Here is a 12,761-nt window from a genome sequence, read left to right as displayed (position 1 = left end):
TAGCAATAAAGAAGCTACTATTGCAGAAGAAAAGCATTCCAGTAAAGCTGTACCAAGTTTTCTGTCAGGGAACCTCCTAAAAATCTCAAGTCATAAAGCAGCAAGCTATACATTTTGATTTTAGTGATCCCCTCAACAGTAAACTCTCTCTCTCTCTCCTTCTGCCCAAAGTATTTTGACCTCCATGTCCTAAAGGAAATATCTCCCCAGAGCCTGGAGACATCTTCCACTGCCTCATTTCCAACCTCATCCTGTGCCATTGATCTCTCAGATTGAGTTAGAGAGGCAGTGCTGTTTGCACTTGTATTTTCTTTTATCATATTTCATAATAAACATTCACAGCATCCACGGCTTAAATTAATTAACAGAAATAGCAGACACACAGTCCACTGCTTGCCCAACCTTCTTATTAAACATCTTAAGGATTCATACTTCCAGCACACTAGGCTTTAGTTCTGATTTTTTGCACCTTTAAAATGGTAACAAAATATGCAATATGTCTTTAAAACATATTCCAAATGTAAATAGAGTGTATCAATATTCTTACAAACTCCTATCTCCCAGGCTATAAAGCAACATTTTATATCAACAATTTTGTCTGGAATTATTCTGTATGATATGTATTGATTCTGAAGATTAAAAATGAAAGTTCTGAGTAAGCATTACAATCTCAAGATCAACCTCATTACAAATTAATTAAGTGTTCTACTACTTCAGAGCTCTGGGAAAAATTGAAAGCTGTATGCTGAAGACTCTCATATCTATGTACAAGAAACAGTCCAGGGAACATGAAAGCTGTTTGTTTCCTTGCTACTGCAAAAGAGTTGGGTATTATTTCAGAAACTTACTGTTCTCCAAGGAGAATTTTGGGCAGATCTTGTTCAAGAGAAGTTCCTGACGTAATCGAAGAACTTCAGCTTCTAGCACTTCAACTTTTGATTTCCATCTAAAATCTTGTTCAGATACAGTTTTGGCAAGGTGCTCAGCGTATTCTTTGCAACTCTTCCCTGGTGGTTTTGAGTGGATAATTGCAAAAGCCAATGCTAGTTTTGATATTTTCAAATACCAAACTTGTTTTTCTCGTCCACTTTTGATTTCTAAGAGGAAACAAAAAAGTAATTCCATCATCACTATTAAGAAAATGATGCACAGTCTTTTCTTGGCTCTTAAAACTGTTCAACAGTGAGACTAATTATTTTATTTCTAGTGCATTCCTAAATCACAAAGGAAAAGAGTAGAAATATAAGCATCTGTGCACAATGTGCAAATAAAACACATATGAGCTTCGCTCCAGCTATAACAATAAAATTCAGGCAGTGGTTAAGAATAATTGTGGAAAAAGTACTTCAAATAGGTTTATTGTAGCAATATTTTCAGTGCAAATGTTAACTCCACTACAACAAAGATAAAAACACTAAAAATGCTACTAAGCTCAAAAAAAAAAAAAAAAAAAAAGCTACCTAACATGCTGCCCTTCCCCATTAAAAAAGAAAAACAGAAAAAATCCTAAAAATCCTAAAGCCATGACTGAAGTATGCATATGGGATTACTTGTACTTAGCTCAAACACAATACAATTCCTTGGTCGTGTACCCAAAAATCCCAGTATTTGAATGATAAAACTTTTGAGGTTGTTGTAAGTTTCTGGTTTGGTACCACCTAGCAATGCTGCACTTGCTGTTCTAAGTTTACACTGAGCCTCAAACCTGCAGAAAGGTCTATGCAGCCAGCTAAGTGATCTAAGTGCCTAGTAGGATAAATGCGTAAGAGTTTTATCAGCTGTTACAAACTGTGAGGAAAGAGCAAAAGGCATTACAGGAGTTGGAAATAGAAAATAGTTATACAGATGATACATCATGTGCAGCAGCACAGGACTTAGAAAGAAAAAAGGAAAAAAGAAACTAAAAATTACTAATAATATCTAGCCTATTTATTACTAATAATATCTAGCCTACTATCTACTAGTAGATATTATTAATAATAATACTTAGTTATCAAAGAGCCTTCTTGTCTAATTCCACACCATTTTCATTCAGTGGTTCACTCTATTTTTTTTACTTGAAAAAAAATATTACATAATAATAATTAAAGTTACCATATAACTTCCTATGTTTTTGTTCTGGCCTTGACATCTGAAAATTGTTCATAACTATTTTTAATTATTACAAAAGAAAACTACATACTAAGTGGTATAATAAGTTGTGTTCATTATCTCTGAAATAGTCACAGCACAGGTTTGAACAAGGTATTTTATATCACCTTTTTACCAGACCACCTGCTGATTTCATTTTTTGGTTCTCCTCAACTTTGGACAGTAAATCCAAACTCATCACAAATTTCTTTATCCATCGAAGCACTTAGAGAAACAGCTGCATTTTAAATATCTATTTCACCTTTCAAATACTTCTGAAATGCACAAACAGTTCCTGTATATCCCTCGCACACACCAGTCTGTTATACATTGAAACACACAGCGTACAAGGGATAAGACTGTAAGACCTCCTTGTGATCTATCTATATAAAGATAAGTTTTAAGCTACTGTTCTCCACTTGAAACACTGTTCCTGCCCTGTGTCATGACAAAATCACATAGTCTATAGCCATCAGTGCAATCCTAAAGCTGATGAAAGAGTAACCCCTTGAAAACTGAATTACACTATCTACAACCACTGCTTAAATAAATTGTACTTTTTGCAAAATTTCTTCCTTGTAAAAATCTGTTTCAAACGATTTTTCTATTCATATCTAAGAATTCCAGTGAAAAAACACAGAAGTTATTTCCCTCAGTCTCAAAGGGTCAGCACCTCTGTGGGACAACAAACTGATGAAAAAACTCTTATTTGCCTAACACAAAAACAGAACCATGCAAGTAATTGAACTGCCTTCAAAGCTGTAAATAAAATGCAATACATGGAACCACATGAGTAAGTCCTAGCAGTAGGTATCAAAAATCTTTGGCTTTGAACCTGAAAGATGCTCCCCGGGTTACCACATCTTAACAATTCACTCAGGTACTAGTGAATGTCAAGCACCATTTTTACAGAGTTCCTTTGCCAAGCAAAACCAAAATTAAGGCAGGCAGAAAGAGGCTTTACAAATGGTTTCACAGCTCGTTTATCATTTTGTTATCTGCAGAGACTACTTTGCAAAAGCTTTCTGATTCACCTTCCTTTTAAAAAACAGGACAAGCAAAGGACAGGCTTTGTCAATACTAGCATTTTATTTTTAATTACATTCTGGGAAGTTGCAGAACATCGAACTTTCCAATATAGGTCAGGGGATAGTATTTAATTTAAGTATTTCATTAATGTTCAGATGCCTGTTTTCATTAGTCACCATTAATTCCTTCTTTTCTATCACACTCAATTTCTACTCACATGACAAACAATTACAAAGGATGGTCTAAGTTAGCTGTTTGAACACTGATACTTTACCACTATAAAATTTACAAATCTCAGCCCACAACTCTAAATCCAGTGATTCAAAGTCAAAAAATCCCTAATAAAAATAATCTAATAAGTAAAGTAATACAATGAACTGGGATGGGAATAGGTGTGACAATTTCTAAAGCTCAAGGAAATTTACAATGCTACTTCAGTAGCAGTTTTTCACCACTAGTTAACATACTAGAGTCACTCTTCCACTTTGTTTTAAAGAGGATTACTATGTCTTAGGCAGGGCAAAAACCTTAGTGCACATGCAAATAATACAGCACAGACAAGCAAAAGGTTCTTTCACCCTCAACATGCCAAACTGCTGTTTTCTAAAGGAGATGTATCCCTAATAAATCACATAAACCATGGCCACATTTTACTTTAAATCACAATTATCAAAATCTTAAGTAGCATTCCACCTTAGGCTTTAGGACATACATTTAAGCCATGAAATCTGTATTTTGAGGGAGGCCTTTTCCTCTTTAACATCTTATATAGACTCATTTCTACCATAGGAGTGCCTTACACTGAATTACTTTAATCACAGAATAATAGAAAAATAGGGATTTGGAAGAGACATGGAAAGATCATCCAGTCCAACACCCCCTCCCAAAGCTGGTCACCTATAGCAGGGCACACAGGAACATGTCCAGGTGGGCTTTGAATCTCTCCAGGGAAGGAGACTCCACACACCCCCTTGGCAGCCTGTTCCAGTGCCCTGTCACCCTCATAGTGAAAAAATTCTTCCTAATATTTATATGGAACTGCCTATGCTCCAGTTTATAACCATTGCCCCTTGTCTTGTTGTTAGCCACCCCTGAGAAAAGCTTCACTCTGTCCTCCTGGCACTTGTCCCTTATACATTTATAAACATTAATGAGGTCACCTCTCATTCTCCTCTTCTCCAAGCTGAAGAGCCCCAGCTCCCTCAGCCTTTCCTCATAAGGGAGATGTTCCACTCCCTTCATCATCTTGGTCACTGTGCTGGACTCAAGCACTTCCCTGTCCTTCTGGAACAGAGGGGCCCAGAACTGGACACAATATTCCAGATGTGGCCTCACCAGGGCAGAGTGGAGGGGGCAGAGAACCTCTCTTGACCTACTAATCCCCCCACTTCTAATGAACCCCAGAATGCCATTGGCCTTCTTGGCCGAAAGGGCACATTGTTGTCTTATGGTCATCCTCCTTTGATGAAATAGTCTTATTCTGGAGAAGAAAAAAACACAAAAAACAACAAAATTCCTTTTCTGGAATAATTACTTGTAATGTAGCTGTTTTAAAACAGTTTAAAAAAGGCATCATGGGTCACCCAGTTGGTTCTCCTTAGAAACAAGACACAATCAAAGCAGTTTGACGTTACTAAGTTGGAATCTCAAAATCTTGTTTAAAACCAGGTAATTAATGACAAACGGTGATATTCCTGCATGTATTTCCAGAAATAGTGGATTCCATATTTTATAGAGAACATACAGCTCTCCCACCTCCTTTCTATTACAGTCACCTCCACTCTTTTCTCTGTTCTTTTCTTCTGTTATGATCGTGAAAAGAGAAGACTGGGGAACAAAAAGCAGGAGTTGCAAGAGTTGATTCAAGTTTTTCCGTTTCCTAAAGGGACAACTGTTCTCTCAGAAACCACTGTAAAAATGTTCTAGAAAATAACACCGGATGACACTGTTAAAAATATGGGGATGCTGGCCAGCTGTGCTGTAGCAAGAAATTGCCCAGCAATCTGTTGCTTTCAGAAGTGCTGCATCATGGACCACCAAATGGGAGTGCATACCACTAAAAGCACACTGGCAGTTACAGAGTTTTATCAATAATATTTTTGCTCATAGCTCCACAGAAATCACACCAATGGTTAGGTAGAAAAAAAGTTGAGAATCTAATGAGAAATTTCCTTTGACTAAGAACAATACCAGGCCAAGAGCCAAAAGAAGTCATCAGTCTAATCTAGCTGCTAATGCTGAAATACATACAATGGGAATGAAAGAATCAAGAATTATCCACCAAAACACATCTAGCACCCAAGTTACTCACTGAGAATAACTACTTACTGACAAAATTCCATGTTTGTGTTTACTCACTGTTAAGAAGGGAACCAGTAACCCCTTGCAGACTGCTTGCAGAGCTTGGGACCTTCCCTTGCAGAAGGAGGGAGCTGCCCCCTGACAACAGATACCACCTGGTGACAGTTTCAAATGCAAGCCCCTCAGTCCACAAACTGGATTTCCACAAATACTGGAAAGGCACTCAGAGGAGCACATTACTGACACAAGTCAGACCTCCCTCTCTAGCCCTCTAACTTCCATGCAAGGAGAGGGTACTGAGGAGCTGCAGCCCTGCCAAGTTCCTGGCCATAGAAGGTGGCTCACAAATCATTCAGCTGCTGAAATAATTACAGAAGAAAACCTGAACTGTTCTGCACAGCTGTGTTAGCAAAGCAAGGGGAACTAAGAGGTGGCATAAGATCCTTTGAGGACCCTACTTTACCAACCTGACAATCCTCCTGTATTTTGCCACTGCATGTGATGCAGCAGTTTATATTACACCATTGCCTAAAACGAGACACCTTTCTAATAAGTCTTACCTTGTTTTTGGCACTGTCTGCAATATGTGAAGGGGAAATAATTCCTATTAATTAGAAAAATAACCACTAGTTTCATATGATCACCTTTTTAGTTTGCTTCCTTCTCAGTTAGAAACTTCATGTAGTTAACTCCATTCCAAAGGTCAAAGGTTTCACATTACTGGTTAAAAAAACTAAATCATTAAAATTATTTCAATGGAAGTTTCATGACTTTAATGTATGTTTCAAGTTTTTTAATAGCTTCCATCTAAACTTAAAACCATTCATGAAAGTCCTTTTCACAAGCTAGAAAATCTCCTGCTTCCAAAAACCCTGCAACCCCACAAAAGGGCTCTTTATGCACTTTATGGTCCTCACTGATAACCTGTCAAAGTCTGGAAGCTGAGGTCAAACACATGACATCTTCTAGAAGCAAAGACATTTCCCTGAGGCCACTATGACACAAAAGAATCCCAACCTCCCCTAGCACTTTTTTAGCTGTCAGGAGATGTTTATCTGCCTCTTACTTCTTTGTTTCTTTCTTCACTGCTAGTTACACACAGCTGAACAGCCCAGCTCCCAAATGCCCAGCAGTTGCTTTCACTGCTACACACACCACCAAATCAAGCCTCAAGAGGAAAAAAAATACACCTGGATGCTATTTGGGTTTTCCTACATGATGCCAGAATTGCACTAGTGTCACCAGCAGGCTGATAGGGATAAAAATATTTTTCTACCTTTAACAGAAGTGTAGGGATGATCTCTTTATTATTCTTTGCATTAGTATTCATGAACTAAAGAAATCAGCCTCTCAAACAGGATTAACCTAGGAAGGGGTAAATTTAAGTCTGCAGTCAGTCCAAAATGGACTGTGCCCTGAGGAAAATAAAACAGTGAGCTTAGGATGAGCCTTCCTCTTCCCCAGCTCTTGGACCCATGTCCTTTGGTTTCTCTGAGCCAGCTCTGGGTTCCTCTACCCAGAGGAATGTCCGCTGCACCCAGCCATGAAGAGATAAGCTACTCACTTCATAAAGGTGAAACTTCAGCTCTAGGACTTTTAAGAAGTCTTTCAGGGCTGTTTATGGGTGAGGGAGATGAATAATTTTAGATAATTTACCTTTTCGAGTGCTACATGCAGTTTTCTGACTGACCTTGGAAACAGGGAAGTCACAGAGAAATGTGGGAAGGAGATTAAGTTATATTGTCATTAAAAATTACAAGGCACCTCAAAATGAAACCAAAGCTTAAACTTGTTTGAAATAATTCAACATTTGAGTAATACCATTTTATGTCACAAAAACTGCACACCTGAGGCATCTTCTCTTAGTCTGCAGATGAAATTCATGTCTAATAATGGAAGAAACTTCTGAAAAGGCACAGAGTGCTTACAACAGGCCACTTATTTGCTACTTAGATCATTATCATCTCAGACTGAACATTTTAAAAATTAATAGACTAAAACACATAATAGACTGTAACTCATTTAACTTCCTGGCCATTCAAGAGCTCGGTTTTCTTCGCATTTGAAATAGATGGGACATACAAAAAGATTTGTCAGGACAGAAACTAATTGCCATTCATCAGTACTGTGCAGCTAAAAGTCTTAAGAGAGTCCTAAATAATAGTATATAACAAATATACAAAAAAGGGCTTTCCTTTTAAATTTAAATGAATGGTTTGTCTTTAAGAGTGGAAACATAATAGAAAAAACTTTTGTTGCCACGATTTTTACTTTAACTGTCAATTACAGACTGCAGATAAAGGTGAAAAAATTACTTATATCTTTGTAATCTCATTCTACATTAGCAACCAAGACTCATTATAATGGAGCACAAAATGTTCCAAGTGCTTTAGCAGAACTGGGCTGAGCTGGAGACACACAAGGCCATAACATTTAGAAACAATAAAATAAACTTGATTTAATTGTTATACCTAATATAATCACTGTCTTTCTTGTATATAATAAATAATGATAATGGGACAGCTTCATAATCAAGATAAACTAAAATATGCCTCGTGTTCCAATTAAGCAGCTTTTATTATAAAAAATTATATTAAACCAAGGCTACACCACAGTGTCGTTTTCAAACAATATATACTTGTAATACACAGATATGTAATGTGGATATACTCACTGAGAGAAAAACTTGGTTTTGCTACCATAAGCATAAACAATAGCTCCAGCATCTTTGTTTTTTAAATGGACTCAAGATGCTAAAATGATACTGAAAATAATAAATCTTTAAAATATACTATGACGAAGCATAATGAATCTTGGTTAAAATGAGACATGATTTATTTCTTCAACTTAACTTTTAAATAAAACCAAATAACATGAGCAAATTGAAAAAAAATAAGAGCTTTTTAATATTCCCCCATTATAACCATTTCATAGCACTTAAGAGCATAAGAAAGCACAGTTTCTCAGCATTTCAGTAACAGTTGAGAGGTAGGATTTACTTCCTCTTAACTACAGAAATCTACAGTTTAGAAGTCTACAGCTGAGCTAGCTGTCTATATTTCCTTTATGATCAGTGGACAAACCCAGAGATTTTTAATGTTTAAATAAGCCAAGTGAGTTGTACAACTACTTTGTGATGAAGTCATGACCCAGAAACATTTGTTTCCCTCCACGGAGTACAAAGAGGGTTAAGAGCACCAGATCAGATGGACACACATGTGCTGTGGTCACCTAACTTCAGAGAGATGAGTTGGTGCACAACAGGCAGTTAAAGCCCAGACCTTCAAAAAACTATTTAAGTACCTAACTAAAGAGAAATTTTGGAAGGGGAAAATTAGTACTTTCTAGAAGAAGTTTGTAAATCCAGATATTTTTAATACCTCTGGGGGGAAAAAAAATTCTAGAAGAAAAACTCCAAATCATGGAAAAAATTGTGAGAATAACTTTGTGAAAATTTAAACATTGTCCATGTACAAACAACATAGTATGTAGATGCAAAGTAAACATAGGGGAAACATCAAGTATGCCCAGAATTAAATGAGTATAAAATAACATCAGTCTGTCCCCTCATAAAGTTACAGGGCATCACTCTTGAGCGAGACCACACGAGGAAATTATTTCCTCCTATTTCAAAATGTGTAAATTCTCCATGTTAACCATGTGACCGTGTAGCCGAGAGGGCCAATGGTATCCTAGGGTGCATCAGGAAAAGTGTGTCCAGCAGATCTAGGGAGGATGAATAAGGGATTTGAACATCTCTTCTATGAAGAAAGACCAAGACAACTGGGCATGTTTAGACATGAGAAAAGAAGGCTGAGAGGGGATCTTATTAATGTCTATTAATATATGAGGGGTTTGTGTCAAGAGGATGAGGCCAATCTCTTTTCAGTAGTGCCCAGTAAAAGGTCAAGGAATTATGGGTTTAAACTAGAACATAGGAAGTTTCACCTCAACATGAGGAGAAACTTCTTTACTGTGAGGGTGACAGAGCACTGGGACAGGCTGCCCAGAGAGGGTGTGGAGTCTCCTTCCCTGGAGAGATTCAAAGCTCACCTTGGATGCATTCCTGTGCAGCATGCCCTAGGTTATCCTGCTCTGGCAGGGGGTTGGAGTAGATTATCTCTAGAGGTCCTTTCCAACCCCTAACATTCCATGAGTCCATGAAAACCCCAATTTAAAATACCACAAGTATATTGTGATTATAAGAATACTGTATATTCCTATACCTGTATGCTTAGATTAAGTCCTTCCAGGTTCGGACTGTTCTGGTATTTTGCTTTCTGAACAGAATAATTTGACAGGGTTGTTTTGTTTTTTTTTTAATTGTCTGTTTTCTAGTATGCTGTTTTATTCACACATCTAAAAGAGAAATACCATATCAAATTTAACATAGAAGTCACTGAAGAAATGAACTGTCAGTCTTAAAGAACTACTACACAGTACTGACAGCAAGGACAGCAAGCACAGCTTATGCACCATAGGAGCCTTAAAGAGATAAAAGGATTCATTTCTGCTCTATTCCTGTTAGAATATGCCAAGTAATAAACCCTAATGTACGCCTGAGATTTCTGATATTTTTAAATTATGTATATGTCTTCCCTACAAGCTGAGAGTTCTTCCCTTTGCATTTTCTTCTCCAAGTCTTTTTTTTTTTCTGCTGTGTAACTTAAAATGATACCCAGTGGCACACAGTACTGTTACCACTACCATGTTTTTCTTTCCTATTCTTATTGCTATAGACTTGCATATGTTTGCACTAAAGGGAATTTATTCTATGAAGCCTGCTGCTCACAAATTAAAGTATAACTCAATGGTGTAAATTTATCTCTTCCTATATCTATCAAAACAAAACTGTTATCACTCATTCAGCTGGCTGTAAATCCATTTGGTTTAGAAACTGAGGATATACCTTTAATTACAGCATTATGAGATAGATCATGAAAGTCTGACTCTTAGTCATCTATAAAGTTTCACATGTGATAATATTTAATTTTCTAGTGTATATTTACAGTTGGCATTTTGGACTGCAGAAAATAATCCCATTCTTTATATACTGCCAAGTTACAAGAAGAAATCAGCCATGACTCTGAAGTCCTACCTATTGCAATAACTGTATCAGTTCTTGAATGTAGAATTTTAAAGCCAGGTTCATAAAAAGGAAATTGTGAACAGTCTGAAGGATTATACAGGAGTTATTTTGCATCTCTTCTCTTCCCATGCTACAATATATAAACTAAAAAATCACTGTACTTTTCCTGTTTAATTTAATCTTTTCAGCCTCTACCTGAATAGTTCCATTTTCACAAGTTTTTAAATTTACAAGGTCATTACCTTTCAGTGAACAAGTTTTTTTCAGGTAGGTGACCAGAAAGCATCTGTCGTGTTTTAAGAAAAATTTGTTCTTGACCTTCTTACACAGATTTTATACTGACAGGATGCAAGATGTTATCATTCAGAATATATCATTCAGAATAAATGTCTGTAATGCAAGACAAGGAAAAAAGAAAACTGTAGGAATACTAGGAATCTGGTACTCTAAAAATGAAGACCAAAGTCTTATATATGCTGTGGTTGTGAACATAATTATAACCAGAAGTTAGTATGGAGTACCTGAATATTAGAAGCACTAGAGGTTGTAGAAGACAGTGGACTATGGAAGTGACTTTTCAAGTATTTGCATACACACTACTGAAGTGTAGTTTTTATACATTAATTTAGCTAAATTATGAATTTATGCAGATTAAGAAAACAAATAGGAAATAAAAGGAAATTAACACTATCCTCTGTCAGTCACTGATAAAAGTGTCTAATTGAGCACTATGATTTCTAAATTCTTATGGACGGGGTGATCAGAAATAACGATTTCAATTCACTGACATTAGAAATAATCAGTTTCAGGTAATAATACTAATTATTATTATTTGAAAATTATTTTATATTTCTTAATTTTTATAATTTTATCTGCATATTTAATGGACTTTGTTTTCACAAGGAGAGCACTATCAACATGAACTGCATTCCAGCACTTCTCCAGTGCAACCTAGCAACAACACAGCATTCTTACGTGTGACTTGGGCGCAATCAGCAAGAAATCAGATTTATGGTATATCAGAAAAGAAAACTAAGACTCTGAATGCATGTAGACAAAAGTCATCCATAGCTTCTCTGCTTCACTAACCACACAGAGGTGTGAGTTTCACGTCAATGTTGACATTTCCTTTCATATAAGCCAATGGAAAGGAACCTTCCATCAAGAAACCACACCCCAAACACCCGAGGCCGCCCACCCGCTGCCCGCGGGTGAAGAAAAGAAGGCTGAGAGGGGATCTTATTAATGTCTATTAATATCTGAGGGCTGTGTGTCAAGAGGATGAGGCCAATCTCTGCCCGGCGGCCTAACCCAGCCCTTCCCACCGTGTCCCCCTCTACCGTCCCCGCCGACCTCCACCCAAAGACGCGGGGTTCACGAACACGAAGGATGCCCCCAAAGGCAACAACAGCCGCTGCCGGAGGGGACAGTCCCTCCACACCGCCCCACTGCGCGGGCAGGCAGCATCTCCTCAGGCCGCTGCCTCCTGCCCAGAGCCCTCTCCCAGCCTCCCTTTCTCGCCTCCCCAGCCGCGGGAAAGCCGAGCCCCCGGGGAAGCCCTGACGGCCTCGGGCCCCAACCCACCTGCAGCCGCATCGTGGAGGCCGCTCTCCGGCTCCATAGCGAGAGGGCACCCCCAGGCACCCGCCCTCACCGGCGCTCCCGGGGCTGAGGAGCCCGAACCGGGGGCGGGGCCCCGCCAGCCCCGAGCGTAGGCCGAGGCCCGGCGCCGAGGCACCTGGGTGCGGGGCCGTGGGGTGAGGGGATTTCTCCTGTCCCCTCCGAGTTATGTCGGGCAGAGGCGGGCGTTCCCCAGAGGTGTTGCTGGAGCCCGCTGGTTCATGCCGTGGGCACTTCCAGCCGCTGGAGGGATGAGAGGGAATGAGCGCCTCAGTTGGGAGGGGAACAAGGGGAACCCCCCGGGAGATGTCCGTGTTATCAAGGCCGAAAGGGAGGGGAGCGTGGCCGTGGGGGAGCGTGGCCCTGCAGAGAGGTGCAGGCCAAGCCCCCGGGCACCTGGCCCCACGCGTGGTTTTCAAGCTCAAGTTGCTTAGGGTGGGGATGAGGGAGCTCTCCACCATCAGCTCCATCACATGAAAGGTTCTGCACTTTTGACACTGATTACCTATGGTCTCAAAACTGGGGTATTTTCAGTGCTATAAATATCATTAAGTTCTCTGGAGTTCTTTTGTTGACTAATTTTGGTCTCCTT

The 12,761-nt window shown here is 38.8% G+C and overlaps 1 protein-coding gene across 1 annotated transcript in view; it reads right to left on the bottom strand.

Moving 5' to 3' along the window:
• The window catches only part of MEI4 (meiotic double-stranded break formation protein 4), a 61,934-nt gene extending 49,721 nt beyond the window's left edge, over positions 1 to 12,213 (bottom strand). The window contains exons 1-2 of the mRNA XM_030448353.1: positions 12,134 to 12,213; positions 849 to 1,097 (exon numbers count right to left, since the gene is read on the bottom strand). Coding sequence (XP_030304213.1) covers positions 849 to 1,097; positions 12,134 to 12,170 — 286 coding nt within the window. The 5' untranslated portion in view covers positions 12,171 to 12,213. The remainder of the gene's footprint in view (positions 1 to 848; positions 1,098 to 12,133) is intronic.
• Between the last annotated feature and the right edge of the window lie 548 nt (positions 12,214 to 12,761).

Source organism: Calypte anna, chromosome 3 (assembly GCF_003957555.1).
Source record: "Calypte anna isolate BGI_N300 chromosome 3, bCalAnn1_v1.p, whole genome shotgun sequence".
NCBI classification, from domain to species: Eukaryota; Metazoa; Chordata; class Aves; order Apodiformes; family Trochilidae; genus Calypte; species Calypte anna.
Note: the sequence above shows the minus strand (reverse complement) of the source record. Positions and strands in the feature narration are given on the sequence as shown.